This window comes from Periplaneta americana, chromosome 16, assembly GCF_040183065.1.
Source record: "Periplaneta americana isolate PAMFEO1 chromosome 16, P.americana_PAMFEO1_priV1, whole genome shotgun sequence".
NCBI lineage: Eukaryota > Metazoa > Arthropoda > Insecta > Blattodea > Blattidae > Periplaneta > Periplaneta americana.
The window spans coordinates 44,204,758-44,220,057 of record NC_091132.1 but is presented as its reverse complement, the minus strand read 5'-3'; the positions used below and the strand labels follow the sequence as shown (position 1 = coordinate 44,220,057).

Below are 15,300 nucleotides of genomic sequence, written 5' to 3'. Positions count from 1 at the left end.
GTAGTAGTAGTAGTAGTAGTAGTAGCAGGAGTAGTAGTAGTAGTAGTAGTAGTAGTAGTAGTAGTAGTAGCAGGAGTAGTAGTAGTAGTAGTAGTAGCAGGAGTAGTAGTAGTAGTAGTAGTAGTAGTAGCAGGAGTAGTAGTAGTAGTAGTAGTAGTAGTAGTAGTAGCAGGAGTAGTAGTAGTAGTAGTAGTAGTAGTAGTAGTAGCAGGAGTAGTAGTAGTAGTAGTAGTAGTAGTAGTAGTAGCAGGAGTAGTAGTAGTAGTAGTAGTAGTAGTAGTAGTAGCAGGAGTAGTAGTAGTAGTAGTAGTAGTAGTAGTAGTAGTAGTAGTAGTAGTAGTAGTAGTAGCAGGAGTAGTAGTAGTAGTAGTAGTAGTAGTAGTAGCAGGAGTAGTAGTAGTAGTAGTAGTAGTAGTAGTAGTAGTAGTAGCAGGAGTAGTAGTAGTAGTAGTAGTAGTAGTAGTAGTAGTAGTAGTAGTAGATTCTCTTACAGTGGTCGACAATGATCTCATAAAACGCAGACCGCAAAACGCAGCAAAGGGGAAGGGAAGGTAGAAGGAGGGAAGTATAGGAAAAGGCGGGTATAACATTAAGCCTCAGGCTGCAGTGCAACGCTTCGGGCCCCTCCTCCGTACGAGAGAGAGAGAGAGAGAACACTTTCACCATTGCAAGTTTTCACAACGCAGAGACGGACAGTAAATATACCCGAACTAAGGAAAAGTTCAATGAAGTTTGGGTCAAGGTATTCATTTCTTTTTCATTTCTGTTTGATGTTATTTCTTTTTCTGTTATTTTATACATAATTAAACATTATTATGGATGTGCAATTAACCCATTAAAAATTAGATTCAAGTTGCATTTAGTCAGTTTTAACCGAGACCATTTCTGTTCCTTTTTTACAATTATTAATATTATTTTCGTAATAGAATAGTTATTGTTAGAACATTTTACTGTTTTTGTAGTTTCCTTATGATTGTTAGTCGTTTCCATGCACTTATCTTTTGAGTAGACATTTTTCTTAAATTGCTAAATTATAACATTTTTTTCAGCGAGTTATATTTTGATTGTATGTTTTTTAAATTTTCTATATTATTACTTGTAATGTTAATTACACGTTTTCCCTTCCACGTCCTATTCTTACTGTTATTGTTTTATTTGTAGGATTAATATCTGTGCAAATCATATTACAGTATTTAGTATGACTAGGAATAAAACGTAACATTTGTCACCCTACATTTTCTAACTCTGAAGATGTGGGCTTCAAAATGAACTCTGTATCGCCTTTAGGTGAATGATTGAAAGATCCGAATTTCTATGAACATTTTAAAGAACTGAAGATTATAGTAGCAATTATTTCTGTAGCAATTAATCTACGGTCGTATTTAGTCTGCTACAAGAGTTTAGTTGCAATTTTTACCCCGTAATGAAGTATTTTAGTTAAAATTTATCAAGTTTGAATGTATTAAAAGTCTTTAAAGATAATCTAAAAAAAAGGCATCAAGCATGTTTTCTGCGTTTCTCGAGGATATGCCCTAACATATTCTGATGACGTCCATTATTTTTTGCAGTTTCCGAAGAAAAAGTGGTGGCGGATAAATGTTCACAATTAAATAACATATCGGCCTTAAGAATATGACTGTAGCACGATATTCCTGATATATAATGTTATTTAAAAAAAACGATTTATCAATTTTTACTCATAAACAAATACATTCAGAAATAAAATTTCAGGATTCTATGGTGCACAACGTAAAGTAAAATCAACTGTTGCACTGTACAACATTATCATAAACCTAACATTACCACCATTATGTCATAAAATGTGAAAATAAAATCATTGATATTGCTTATACCGTATTATAGTTTTGAAGGTGTTATGGTGACGACTGAATTTTTTTTAATTGTTTAAAAGGAAATAACGAAAAACTCAAAACATTTATACCTTTTCCAGTTTTTTATTCCTTTACACTGAATTGTTCATTGTCTTTACGGCAGGTGTCAGCAGTGTTGCTCGTTCTGGCGGGAGTTTCTGAGAGCGCACCATCTATCGGCAGACTTTCAGAAGCTCAGTGGGAGAGTTACCACGAAATGGATCATCGTGTAAGAATAATTCCATTATTTACCTTATCACAATATGACTTTTATTATAAGTTAAAGCGACAATAAATAATTAAAAAAATAAATAAATAACACATTGATCTTATTCTTATTTTAAGAAACGTTTATTTTTCAAGTTTTAAAATGTTAATTTACTTTTGTAGTCTAGTATTTGCTCGACAATTTGACTTTTAAATTAGATTATTATATAATATAAATTATTTAAATAAAACCACAATTCAAGATATGCAATAATATAATTATTCAATATAAAGGGGCAACAAAAAATCATTGCATTATTACCATAAATCTGCATTACACTACCACATAAAAATACGAGTAATATAAATAAATAAATAAATAAATAAATAAATAAATAAATAAATAACAATCCACAGTAGGACAGAAGCAAATGATACACAAAAGCTCCTATTAATAGTTGGTGATTTGTAGGGGGAGCTGTTCTGGGGACAGGTTATGAGAATGCCTACAGGAAATCTACATACACAGAGAACGTTAATGCAATCAACTAATATGGATGAGAACGAGTCAAATTGCGAGTGAAGGTGTAACATTTCACATTTTATGGACATTTCGCTATAGCTTGACTTTTCAGGATGATGATGATGATGATGATGATGATGATGATGATGGTGGTGACGACGACGACGATATAGCATAATTATATTAGCATGGGATTTATTGATCGTAACTGAATTAGTTACTTCAAATTTTTATATAGAAAATCTGAAATTGTACAGACGAACTCTAAAGTAATTTACAGTACGAGAAAATAGGATGACTCTAAAAAATCTTCGTCATTCATAATAACAGTGAGTAAATTTAATACGAATTCGCAAAGCTAGAACATTTTATTTTTCTCAACAAAATTTGAGAATACGATTTTATTATTTTTTTATATTGCTGCCTTCATTTCAAGGCAGCCAAATGACAAAGTTAGTTTGATAACAATTTGAAATAGGATGACAAAATTACAAAAATTATTGCCAACAATGAAAAAAAATATATAAGCCAGCATCAGATTTTTAATGCCACCCGATTTTCTATCGATATTTCCGGTCTTTTCTCCTGGTAGTAGCTTAAAATGTGTACAGTAGTGGCCAAAAAAAAAAACCGGACAGATGCGACGGAATAATCAAAGTCTCCGAAATGAGCCACTGCGCATGCCACGCCCGCATTCACAAGATAGCGAGTAATCTATTGAAATTTTTGTAGTTTCTACTGCTGACGTAGCCCATTTCGAAATCCATTAGAAAATAAGTTGGTAAAATTCATGTTCTGGGAATAATAAGTTAATAACTACTAAAATATCGCTGCAATCGAAAAGTATTGGGAATAAATTTGAATAAGGAAGAAAAATAAATTTCCTTCCCAGGCAGGACAGTCTTAGTTACCAGTATAACGTGCTGTCACTGTGAACAAGGCTATGAAATCAGCTACAAGGATCGGTCCGGTTTTTTTTGTCACTACTATACAAAATACAAGACAAGTCTATTTACAAACAAATCATACCTAACATAAACAAACTCAAAATAACACAGACATAAATACGAATATATCAAAATGCCCATCGATCCCTTCAGCGCTGATAAGTCAGTCTGCTTAATGGTATCACTGGATATGCCCAACTTGTGATACATCTTCGCGAAACACGAGGTTATACTCGTAGTTCCACGAGCACCAATCAAAAGTCGAGGTTAAGGTATTTATTTCTCTTTGTAAAATGGCACTGTTGGCGGGTAAATATTCCTTTCATTGTTAACTTCCGTAGGTTGAGCTTGACTGGCTACAAAACGGATGGTTGAATATGATTAATTCGACAATTCACTCGATTGTTGTGAATTCCATAGTTGTTTCGTATAGAATTTTTTTTTCGATAATTAACTACAAAATTATATTTTTCTTACACATTTATCACAAAAAACTGTTACAAATCACGCCACTCTTGTCAATTCTTTAATACTGTACATTAGGATGCATAATTAAACTGTATCAAATTTTGACAGATGATTCAGTTCCAAAACGCAATTATAAGAACAATTTACGAATTATATAACCACAATATTATCAAAATTACTATCGGATCAGAACATACCGAATGGAAACCGATAAACTGTGGAGTTCGTCAAGGATGCCCCCTTTCACCACTTTTATTCAATATATCTTACATCAACTCCATCATCAGACATTGGCGACTAACAATTCATGGAAACATCCCTATCTTCCGAAATTGTACTCTAGATATATTATTATATGCAGACGATCAGGTTCTTTTTGCTACAAATGAAGACGAGCTGCAATACACAATATATCATTTAAATATAATAGCACAAAATTTCAATATGAAAATTTCCCTAAACAAAACAAAAATTATGGCGTTCCAAGGTAAATAGCCAGTTAGGAGTAAAATTTGCATCGGAACCCATACGTTAGAACAGGTAAACTCATTTAAATATTTAGGTTATAATTTGACATATTTACCTGTTACTGATCTGAAAATATTCAACATTTTAATGGGGCCTTAAAAACCATCAATCAGGTTTTCACAGCCACGAAAACCCAAGAACATACCAGATTAAAAGCATATAAAGTTCTATCAAGACCTGTCTTCATGTATGGTAGTGAGCCTGGACTATCCGAAACTCAGATGTTCAACGCCTATTCTAAGGAGGACTGGCGGCTACAGCTTGGTTGACCACAAAAGGAATGAACTAATTACAAAAGAATTGCAAATTACACCTATTTATGAACATCTCAACCACTATCGACAAAAATGGCTTAACCATGTCAATAGGATGGATCGTTCCAGACTCCCAAGACAAATTCTTCGCTACATACCACATGGAAGACGATCTTTGGGACGCCCCCTGAAAAGATGGATGGAGACTGTAACAGGCCACTAGGCCTAATACCTGCAAGGACGATGATGATGATGATGATGATGATGATGATGACGACGAATTAATCTGTAAAGAATCAAGTTCCTAAAGTCGTATGATTTGTAACAATTGTGATAAAATCGTAAGAATAATGCTATTTTTAGTTAAAAATGTAAAAACCAAATCTGTACAAAGCAATTACCAACACATTTTTAGCTTCAGAATACTAGCTAATTAAGGAAATGATACTTCTGAATAGTTCATTCTCTGTTTGTAATATTCTTTTACCCTTAAAACTATAGAAAAAAGGTATTTTACTAACAATTTCAAATTAGTGTAACTCTATAAGAAATATTGAGATTAGGACACAATGTTCATATGACATTTTTGCTCGGAATTGCTTCGGAAATAAGCTCCGTAAATGGCGGTAAATCCTCGTGATTACTCTATACATAATGCACATTACACGGCACTACGATCGATAAAGAAGATTTGCTTGGTAGTATGTCTCTGAACTGAAGTTTTTATATGTCTGCGGTTTCATAAAAATGATTTGAAATATTTGTGCTATGTTACTTTATTATTTTTAAATATTATATGTTGAATCATAGTTGTGGTTATAAGAATAATATCCAATAACATAGACCCGTCCAAAAGGTTAATAATTGAGTTTTTTATCATATTAGGTTTATCATGATGTATTCGTATGTTCGTAGACCTGGAGTCCGGAAATTAATTATAACGTAAAGTTTCATTTTCCGTACTGGTTTGGAGTACGGAAAGAAGTAAAATTCATTGTATTATAAAACAAATATATTTTTTCACCTCTATGTTTTTGTATATAGAATTAGCTTATAAAATTAAAAATAGAAAAGCTGCAAGCAGTGTTACATACTTTAATATAGGTCAATATAGAAATTAAAATTTATTTCAAGTTCAATTTAAAATGTTAATGGAAGATATATTAATACGCTGAACATAGTACGAATGTAATCCTCCGTATGCTATTCCAGGGTCCCGGCACGTACGCCTTCGGCTACGATGTCGAAGATCCCGCCAACGGTAACATGCAGTTTCGGCAGGAGGAGCGCCATCCCAACGGTACGGTGACTGGCAGTTACGGCGTCGTGGAACCCAATGGGAATATCCGCGTTGTCCACTACGTGTCCGATGACAAGGGCTACAGGTTGGTAGCAACGAATAGTTGACACAGCGATATTTATTCTTTTTTCAATATCCTTCTTTTATTTTCTTCTCCTCCGCTTATGAGGTAAGCTCGTTTATAAGTCGTGTGTAAATTTCTGACTAACAGGTAATAAGTTTGCTGATGATATGGCGTTGTTAGCAGAAGAGGAAATGATACTAAAGGATATACTACTGGAGCTAAATGACAGCTGTGAGCAGTACGGAATGAAGATAAATGCAAAAGACGAAGAGCATGATCATAGAAAGAAAAATACAGAAGCTAAACTTGCGAATTCTAAATGAGGCAGTAGAGCAAGTGGAGAGCTTCAAATATACTATAAGCAGTAACATGAGCTGCTGCCAGGAAGTCAAAAGGAGGATAACAATGGCCAAGAAAGCTTTTAAAACAAAAAGAAGCATTTTCTGCGGTCCTCTTGAAAAATAACTAAGGAAGAGACTAGTGAAATGCTTTGTATGGAGTGTGGCACTGTATGGGGCAGAAACATGGACATTAAGACGAAGTGAAGAGTAGCGAATAGAAGCATTTGAAATGTGGATATGGAGAAGAATGGAAGGTGTGAAATGGACAAACAGAGGAAGAAATGAAGATGTGTTGGAAAGAGTGGATGAAGAAAGAATGATGTTGAAACTGATCAGGAAGAGGAAAAGGAATTGGTTGGGTCACTGGCTGAGAAGAAACTACCTACTGAAGAAGGCACGGGAAGGAATGGTGAACGGGAGAAGACTTCGGGGTAGAAGAAGATATCAGATGATAGACGATACAGTAAAACCCCGATTATCCGTCACCCTATTAACCGATTGGTGGATTATCCGTCTGTCTTTCTCTTTCGCAGAAAAATAGATGAAGTACTGTACATTATATTATTATTTTCTACAGAGTGTTTTTTATAAACCTTTACCCTTACGCATTATGGCCTACTCTTCGAGTGGCCGTACTGCTTATCTTCTAGGCAAAATGCCTTCTACAAGTGTCAAAAGAAAAACCTGTTGTCCTACAGAAAAGAAGTGCAAGTAATTGAGTGGTTTTTGGAAAAGAAAAATGTGGTTCATCTCACATCACAATACGAGATATGAATTACAACTGTAAGCGATTTAGGCTAATGAAAATTAAAATATCAACTGTATAAAATTTGTAAATCTACAACATGAGACCTCTACTATTCCTATCTTTCCACAGACAGTCGTCATAAGTTTTCTTGGCCATCTTGGCCGTTGAAAATCAGACATAAGTACAATAAATAATGTTTTAATAAGTGACTTATCGGAAAATCAAACATGAATTGTAAAAAAAAAAGACAGACTTAAATTAGTGAACTTCTGATCCACTACCTAGCGTATTAAAAGAAAAGACCATGGAGGAAATTATGAAAATATTATGTACTTAGTTTATGACAACTTTCTATGGTACGGATTATCAGATTTTTCGATTAACCGTTCACTCCACCCCCCTTCATTACGACGGATAATAGAGGTTCTACTGTATTAAGATATGTGGATCATATTATGAGAAAACGAAGAGGAAGGCAGAAAATAGGAAAGATTAGAGAAAGCTGGGTATACAGTGAAAGACCTGCCCTTGGGCAGAACACTAAATGAATGAATCACTACATACGTCGCGTATAACAATACAACTGTTACGCAGCTACGTCACAGTTTCGTCATTATTTTATTACGAAAGATAACAGAATAACTGAGATTTTCTATTACGTCCGATGATGTGTACCAGTGTGACGCGCTAAGTATCGACAGTACAGTACAATTGGGCATGATCGATTACCACTCTATATTTTGATCAAAGAGTACAGCTACAGCAATATTATTCTAATTATTCTATGCTCTTGTTTTGTTCTTCTTTGGTTACAAGACAACCATCGTCATAAAATGACAATCGATACGAACAGCTCGTAAAAAGCGGCCATTTTTTCTCCACACAACACTTGAACAGGGGGTTTCGTGAGTATAACTACTGTGTAGCAATTTCCATGTATAGCTACATGGTGATTATACATCCATCACTTATGCATGGTTTATTAGTAACGTTTTGTATCCCAACTGTGCATAAGTCTAGTATAAAAATTATGCATGGTTTATTAGTAATACCGTATATATTTATCAGCGTAAACCGAAATCGTGGTCTTAGTGAGTACAATCTTATTTGCTACACGCTGTATAATGTACCTACGTCAGATTGGTGAAGTGGTCATTAAATGGTACGCCCAGAAATTAATGACTGTAACATAAAACTCAATTAAGGACAATTATACAAAAAATTAAATACATAAGAAAACACTTGGATGTATTACAAGGTTCTACGTAATGGACACAAAAAGTAAACAGTTCTGTCTACATGGCAACCATGACGTACAGTCCTAAACGAATAATGAAGACAAATGAATGTGGCTTCTAGTGAATGAATTGTTAGTGTATGCTCACAAGAAGATGTAGTTGAACTATTTGCATTAATTACAGAAACAATTAAATTAATGCAGACAGAACAGCGTACAAGATTACGGAGCTGCTGTTAGGAAATCTGGCCAATTAACTTTCATTTTAATTTCAGCCTTATAAATTAGGAAGGAACAAAGTTTCTACATTTTCTGTCCTTAATCAGGAGGCTTGACGACGAAATTTATACATAACTTTCACTGTTTTCTTTCAACTAATTTTTATCTTCTTCCCGTTCTATTGTGGGAGCAAGAAGTTTCGAAGTCAGAGAACACGAATATTGATTGAGCTTATCGTGACGTATTTTTCATGTAAAAGAGATGAAGTGCATAAGAAATATGTTCGATATACTGATCCAATATTTTTTTCTCTCAGTAAACTTCGCATTAATTTACTATCACAATTAAATCAATGCAGACAAGGACAGGATAAAAGAACAAGAAAATCTGCGACAAAAAAATCGACCCAATTACCATTTAATTCGATTTTAAATTACAATTTAACATGAAAAGAATGTCTAAATTCTTTGTGTTTGCAGTTCAAGATCGCTTTTTCCTTCTTTGACAAATGAACTTTTGAATAAAAAAAACAAATTGAGACTGATTTCCGAAATATGGTCGCATGGAAAAGTTAAAATTCTAAATTGTTTCTTTTATTGTCGTCCTGGTCTTTACTTAAAATAATTTAGACACCACGATGAAAGATTCCGGGCGTAAAATATCGCCCCAATCGGATGTCCGAGAGAGGTATACTGAGAAAGGACATACGAGCTGTTGAGAGCAGAAGTGGTGTAAGTCAAAAATGGGTAATGAGGGTTAAAGTAAACATTCTGTAAAATACAGCGCAAAGCACCAATCAATATTCAATTTATTTAAAATATTAGTAGTCAGTGGACAGCACGAAGGACATATTAACTGCTACTTTGCGCTGTGTTTGACAAAATTTTTACTTTAAACATTACCCAATTTTGACTTGCACCACTTCTGCTCTGAAGGGATCATATTATGAAGCAACCCAACCGAGATAGACGACGTTAAGATATAGGAATCATACGAGGAGACTAAGAGGAAGCAGGAAATAGAGAAACCTGTCCTTGGGGAGAAAACTATGAATAATGAATCTGTTTCTTCGTCAATTGATAACTCGAAACTAAGTAATAATTAAATTAATTTAAAATTTTACTACAGACGATTTTCTTTTTGATGATTCCTTTTATATACGCATATGAAAACTAAAGGGTTATTTGATGAGAAATGTTTGATTCGTTTCATGCTAACATGTCGGCTCTTTCATTTCCATTTATACCAGAATGTGCTGGAATTCATGTGAAATTATGTTTTTAATTGAATTTTGAATTTGTTTCATTATATTAAGGGTTTCCTTAATTTTTTTTTGGACATGTGACACATGCTATTGCTTTAACTACAGCCTTATAATGTGAAAATATTACAATTTTCTCATAGTATTGCAACCACATAAATATGTTTTATAGAGATGTAAAAACTTCTTCAGTTTCACCATGGAAATTTGTTGTGTGTTCACCTACTTTATTGTAAAAAGAGAAAACTGACAAGTTCCACCTGTGTGAGATCCTCCAACTTCATCTGAGACAGAATCGTCAGTATATACTTGATTCCATTCAGTTTACGAATAAATAATAATTTGTATTAGGCCTAATTGTTTCTATTGTAAAGCTTTTGCTTCAGAAGCGAGTGTATATATCTCATTAACATTTTTAAGTCCTGATTGTAACTGATTAACATAGTATCAATTGGATTAATACTAGTCAATATATTTTCTTTTTTTTTTTCTATACTGGAATCTAAATTCTTTTTTAATTTGATTACTTCATGTATAAATCCAGCTTGCGTTTTTAATCTGTGTTTGGAATCTAGTTATCTAGCCCATGTATCACAGTCTGTTTGCCTAATTAATTTTTCGTAAGTTAATATGACTTGTTATACTACCGGTTGTTCTATATGGTTGTGAAACTTGGACTCTCACTTTGAGAGAGGAACAGAGATTAAGGGTGTTTGAGAATAAGGTTTTTAGGAAAATATTTGGGGCTAAGAGGGATGAAGTTACAAGAGAATGGAGAAAGTTACACAACGCAGAACTGCACTCGTTGCATTCCTCACCTGACATAATTAGGAACATTAACTCCAGACGTTTGAGGTGGGCAGGACATGTAGCATGTATGGGCGAATCCAGAAATGCATACAGAGTTTAGTTGGGAGGCCGGAGAGAAAAAGACCTTTGGGGAGGCCGAGACGTAGATGGTAGGATAATATTAAAATGGATTTGAGGGAGGTGGGATATGATTGTGGAGACTGGATTAATTTTGCTCAGGATAGGGACCGATGGCGGGCTTATGTGCGGGCGTCAATGAACCTCCGGGTTCCTTAAAATCAATAAGTAAGTAAGTAAATATGACTTGCTTGTCAAATTCTAAATTTTATTCACTTACAAAGATTCTCGTGGGAGTAGATTAAAAAGTTAATTGTTTTTCTTTCACAATGTTAATAATTTCAAAACAAGTGATTATACAAATTTTGGTCATTTCAGCACAATTACGAGGGCCTGCCAGAAAGTAAGTTTCCCTGGGTCGTTTACAGAAAGAAGACACATTTTCATGTAAAGATTTATTTGAACAGATACAGCAAATGTTGAGTTATTTCTCAACATATTCCCCACCAGAATTGAGACATTCAACAATATCTGTATCTATTCCATGAAATTGTATTATCTTTATGTAAACTACCTTCAGGGAAACTTAACTGCTCCAATAGGAGTAGTTTTAATTGTCTCAGTTATTAAGCGAAGGACTTGACTTTGCATTTTTTCAAGGGATTCCCTTTGTTCTTTGGGTGCTGCTATGAACACTTCTGAACAATATTTTAGTATCGGTGTTATATGCATATTATAGGTCGTGATATGAATGTCCATATAATATTGTTTCATCTCTTCTTATGTTCACAGGGTAACAATAGAGAACAGCAACGCGCACAAAAACGCCAATTCCGACACCAAAGTTGTTCCAAACTTCTTTAACTCCATACCACCATCTCATTTATCTGGAAAGCCACAGGTGTTTGTTCAACTTCGCCCACAACGCACAAATGTTTACTCACAAAGCAATGTACCAGTATATAGGAATCAGTATGCACCTTCACAAACACTACGACCATTTTACCAAGTAACATCAAACAATTATTAGGATGTTGTAAGTAACATTTCAGGAACATTTTTGGGGTTATCAACTCCATTCTTCATATCAGTGATGTCAAACTCAGTCTCTGGTGATGGCTGTTTTTCCAGTTTCCCCGATTCCTGACCTCCGAGTAAACCTAGCTTCAATCTTTGCATTCATTTAATTGATACACAAATGATCGCATGTTTTTTGTCACTTCATCATAGCGGGCCACGTGTAATTAAATAATTATACTTGTGAGGGAAAGGAGCTTCAAACAGTAGCATTGGTTGTAGGTATTTTCCGATCTTTATATATCGTTTTTAGATTATCAGTTTCCTGTTTTGTTTTTGTAGGGGGATATTTTAGAACCTCAAGCATACTATACTAATGTGTAATGAGTAAAGACTGTATTTTTGACAATAGCATCTAAAAATTCCATATTTAAGCGAAACAAACTCGTTATCATTATCGAAATATGTTAATAACCACGAAATATAGTCCCTCTATCGCAAAAACTACAAATATGCACCAAAATTTTGTCCAATATTGTAATATTGTTGGTAAATGTTGTTTCAGTTAATTTGTCATCTCTTGCTACAGCAAAAATTTCTGTATTTTCTCTACGGATATTGTGTATAGGCTACTTACTTTTACCATAGTCTAGTATATACAGTCACGAAGCTCAATACGTAGTAAATATGCATCCATAGATAGTTGCTGACCACTAGGCTCGCTAATATTGCCTCATTACAGACAATGCGACATAGTACCGGCACAGTCTATTGTTCCTAGCACCCTCACAACTCAAGCTTCGTGGCTGTACATATTAGTCTGAGCTTTTACTATGTACGTATAGCTACGGCTATCGAAAAAATATCGATTTTTATAGTATACTTACTGGAAAAAGATTGAAGAACTTGATGTTAATTGTTTGCAAGAACTGTAGTTCCCTACATCTAATGTGGACTATAAGGGGGACTTCTCGGTACACGGAAATATTCACTGACTGCCGCACATCTTCGTACGGACAATGTATGTAGTTTATATGTCCCTATATCGCAAAAACTAAGAAATAGGTATGCACCAACATTTTGTCCAATATTGTATAATAATTAGACTTCGTTGAATTGCCACACGCAGCATGCAATCAGGTTGCCGATGTACGGTAGTCTAGAGGAGGTGAGCGGCCGCCCGGTCTCGTAGTATAAGCAGTTCATGTTAAGAGTTGTGACCGGTCCAAATAGACAAACCAGCTACAGCTAATTTATACCTATGTAAGCACTTGTTTTTGCATTACTGTGGTTGGAATAGTCAAAACTTAACATTTGTTCAGTGCAGACAAGAATTCACTCAAACATACTACAATGAGAGTGTTGCTGTTCCAAATAATTGCCCCTGGAATACCCTTACCCCCGCAGCCAGTCTTGACCCGTTGGGGAACGTGGTTGGATGCTGATAATTATTATGCAGAACATTACGGCAAAATAATGGAGGTAACTGATGGATTGGATAGCACAGACAGTTCCGCTGTTGCAGCTGTAAAAATCATTGCCTTCTGAACAGCTATTGGCAGATATTCTGTTCATTGATTCTAATTTTAAAATCGTGTCCAAAAGCATCATCCTGTTAGAATCGTCTAAACTACACCTCTCAGAAGTCCTTAATATAGCCTAGTGGATAAAGTATCACAAACTATTATCAAAAATAATAATTCACTAATTTCAGAAAAAGTGAAATGTAAGTTGAGAAACATTATTGATAAAAATTCTGCCTATTCACAACTTCGTATTATAAATAATGTACCATCAGGTCACAAGACATCTGAAGTTGGTGTACTAAAAAGTAGTGACTTTCCGTTCTTCAAATATGTACGTATTACATCATGTGATGTTGAACGTACACTTTCCCAAAATGAAAACTGTTTAAGTGACCATCGGAGGAGGTTACTTTGCAGTCGCTCAAAATGCACTTAACTCTTCACTGCAATGCACATATTCAAGGATGATGTATCTTACATTAAATTTTAAGAGTTAATATATCTCACTATAAAATAATTGTGTATTTACATGTTTAGACATTTCCTACTTCAATGATCATTCGTCATACTTCTTGAATGCAGGATACAGGTTTTATTGTAACCGCAGTATACTGCTCAGTGTTTACATTAGAGGCATACTCCACCCGTTACACGCCCTCTTCTCATACAGTCTATACCGCGTGCGCAATAAACCTTGCGATTCTCGTGGCAATTCCACAAAGTCTAATAATAATTCTACAAGCCGTAAGGTCGTATGTTCAGTTCTTGACGTGAGTAATGAATTTCCTCCATTGATGTAATCCTTCTGGTAGCACTATGGTCCTGGGGTTTAATCACCTTCTAACAGAAATTAGTACTAGGGGCATTTCCTTGGGCCTAAAGGTTGCAGATATGTAGAATTGACATCCCTTCTGCCATTAATACGAGTTATTAACCTCCCACTTTCTGAGCCTTCTTGGACTGCAATGGGGTTATCTTTACCTTAATTTTACCAATTTTAATTACATCATGGAAACAACGTTCATCAATGACAATAATGATTATGTTATTCACCGCTAATGTTAGATTACAAGCTATAGCTGTAATTATGTGTTTTGGGTTTCTACAAGAACCAGAAAATATTATGTATAATATACGTACCGATACATAGAGTATCTACAATAACTAAAATGTCGGAAAAAAATAAGATCCTGCAAAGAAAAAAAAATTTGTTTTTTCTAATGATGTTTCTTCTGACTGCTTGGAATAAATATGCGTTTGACACCACTGGTTCATTTTAGTCCATTGAAAGGGATCCCTGAAGAATAGTGAATGAGAGACACATTCATCAACAGTTATTTCTACATATTTTCAAGGAAATAACTGACAAACGAAAGTACAAAGCCTGCATAAATGTGGTTACACTCTCTTTTATTGCTTCAGAGCTTATGATTATATACGTAATATACAAAGAACAATAAGTATGTAAATTAAAATATAATATTTATGGTTATGGAAATTATTATATATTTAAAACATCACAAATATCGGTAAATGTTTTGTCTTGGAGGATTTTTGCAGTCTTCAAGTGTTTTATCGTATTTACTATGTAAACTGTTTTACAAAGTTAATAAACTTGAGAATGTAACATGCGATTTTAATAATGATATATAGATGTCACCTTCTGAAACAAGAGCAATTCTAAGAAAATTTAACATAATATAAAGAGTCTTCCAATAAAACTGTCCTACTTTTAACATACTGTATAACAGCTGCCGCGTTAACGAAGTCATAGCATACGTCTTTTTTCCTATGGTTACAGTTGTTGACAAATAATCACGGAATGTTACACCACAGTCTAGTATATACAGTCACGAAGCTCAATACGTAGGAAATATGCATTCATAGACAGTTGCTAACCACTAGGATCGCTACTTTCGCCT

The 15,300-nt window shown here is 34.4% G+C and overlaps 1 protein-coding gene across 1 annotated transcript in view; it reads left to right on the top strand.

Annotated features, from left to right (window-relative positions):
- LOC138716162 (uncharacterized) overlaps positions 1-15,005 on the top strand; it is a 56,440-nt gene extending 41,435 nt beyond the window's left edge. Inside the window, exons 2-4 of the mRNA XM_069848993.1 lie at positions 1,996-2,100; positions 6,011-6,183; positions 11,628-15,005. Of these exons, the coding sequence (XP_069705094.1) occupies positions 1,996-2,100; positions 6,011-6,183; positions 11,628-11,865 (516 nt within the window). The 3' untranslated portion in view covers positions 11,866-15,005. The remainder of the gene's footprint in view (positions 1-1,995; positions 2,101-6,010; positions 6,184-11,627) is intronic.
- The last annotated feature ends 295 nt before the right edge of the window (positions 15,006-15,300 follow it).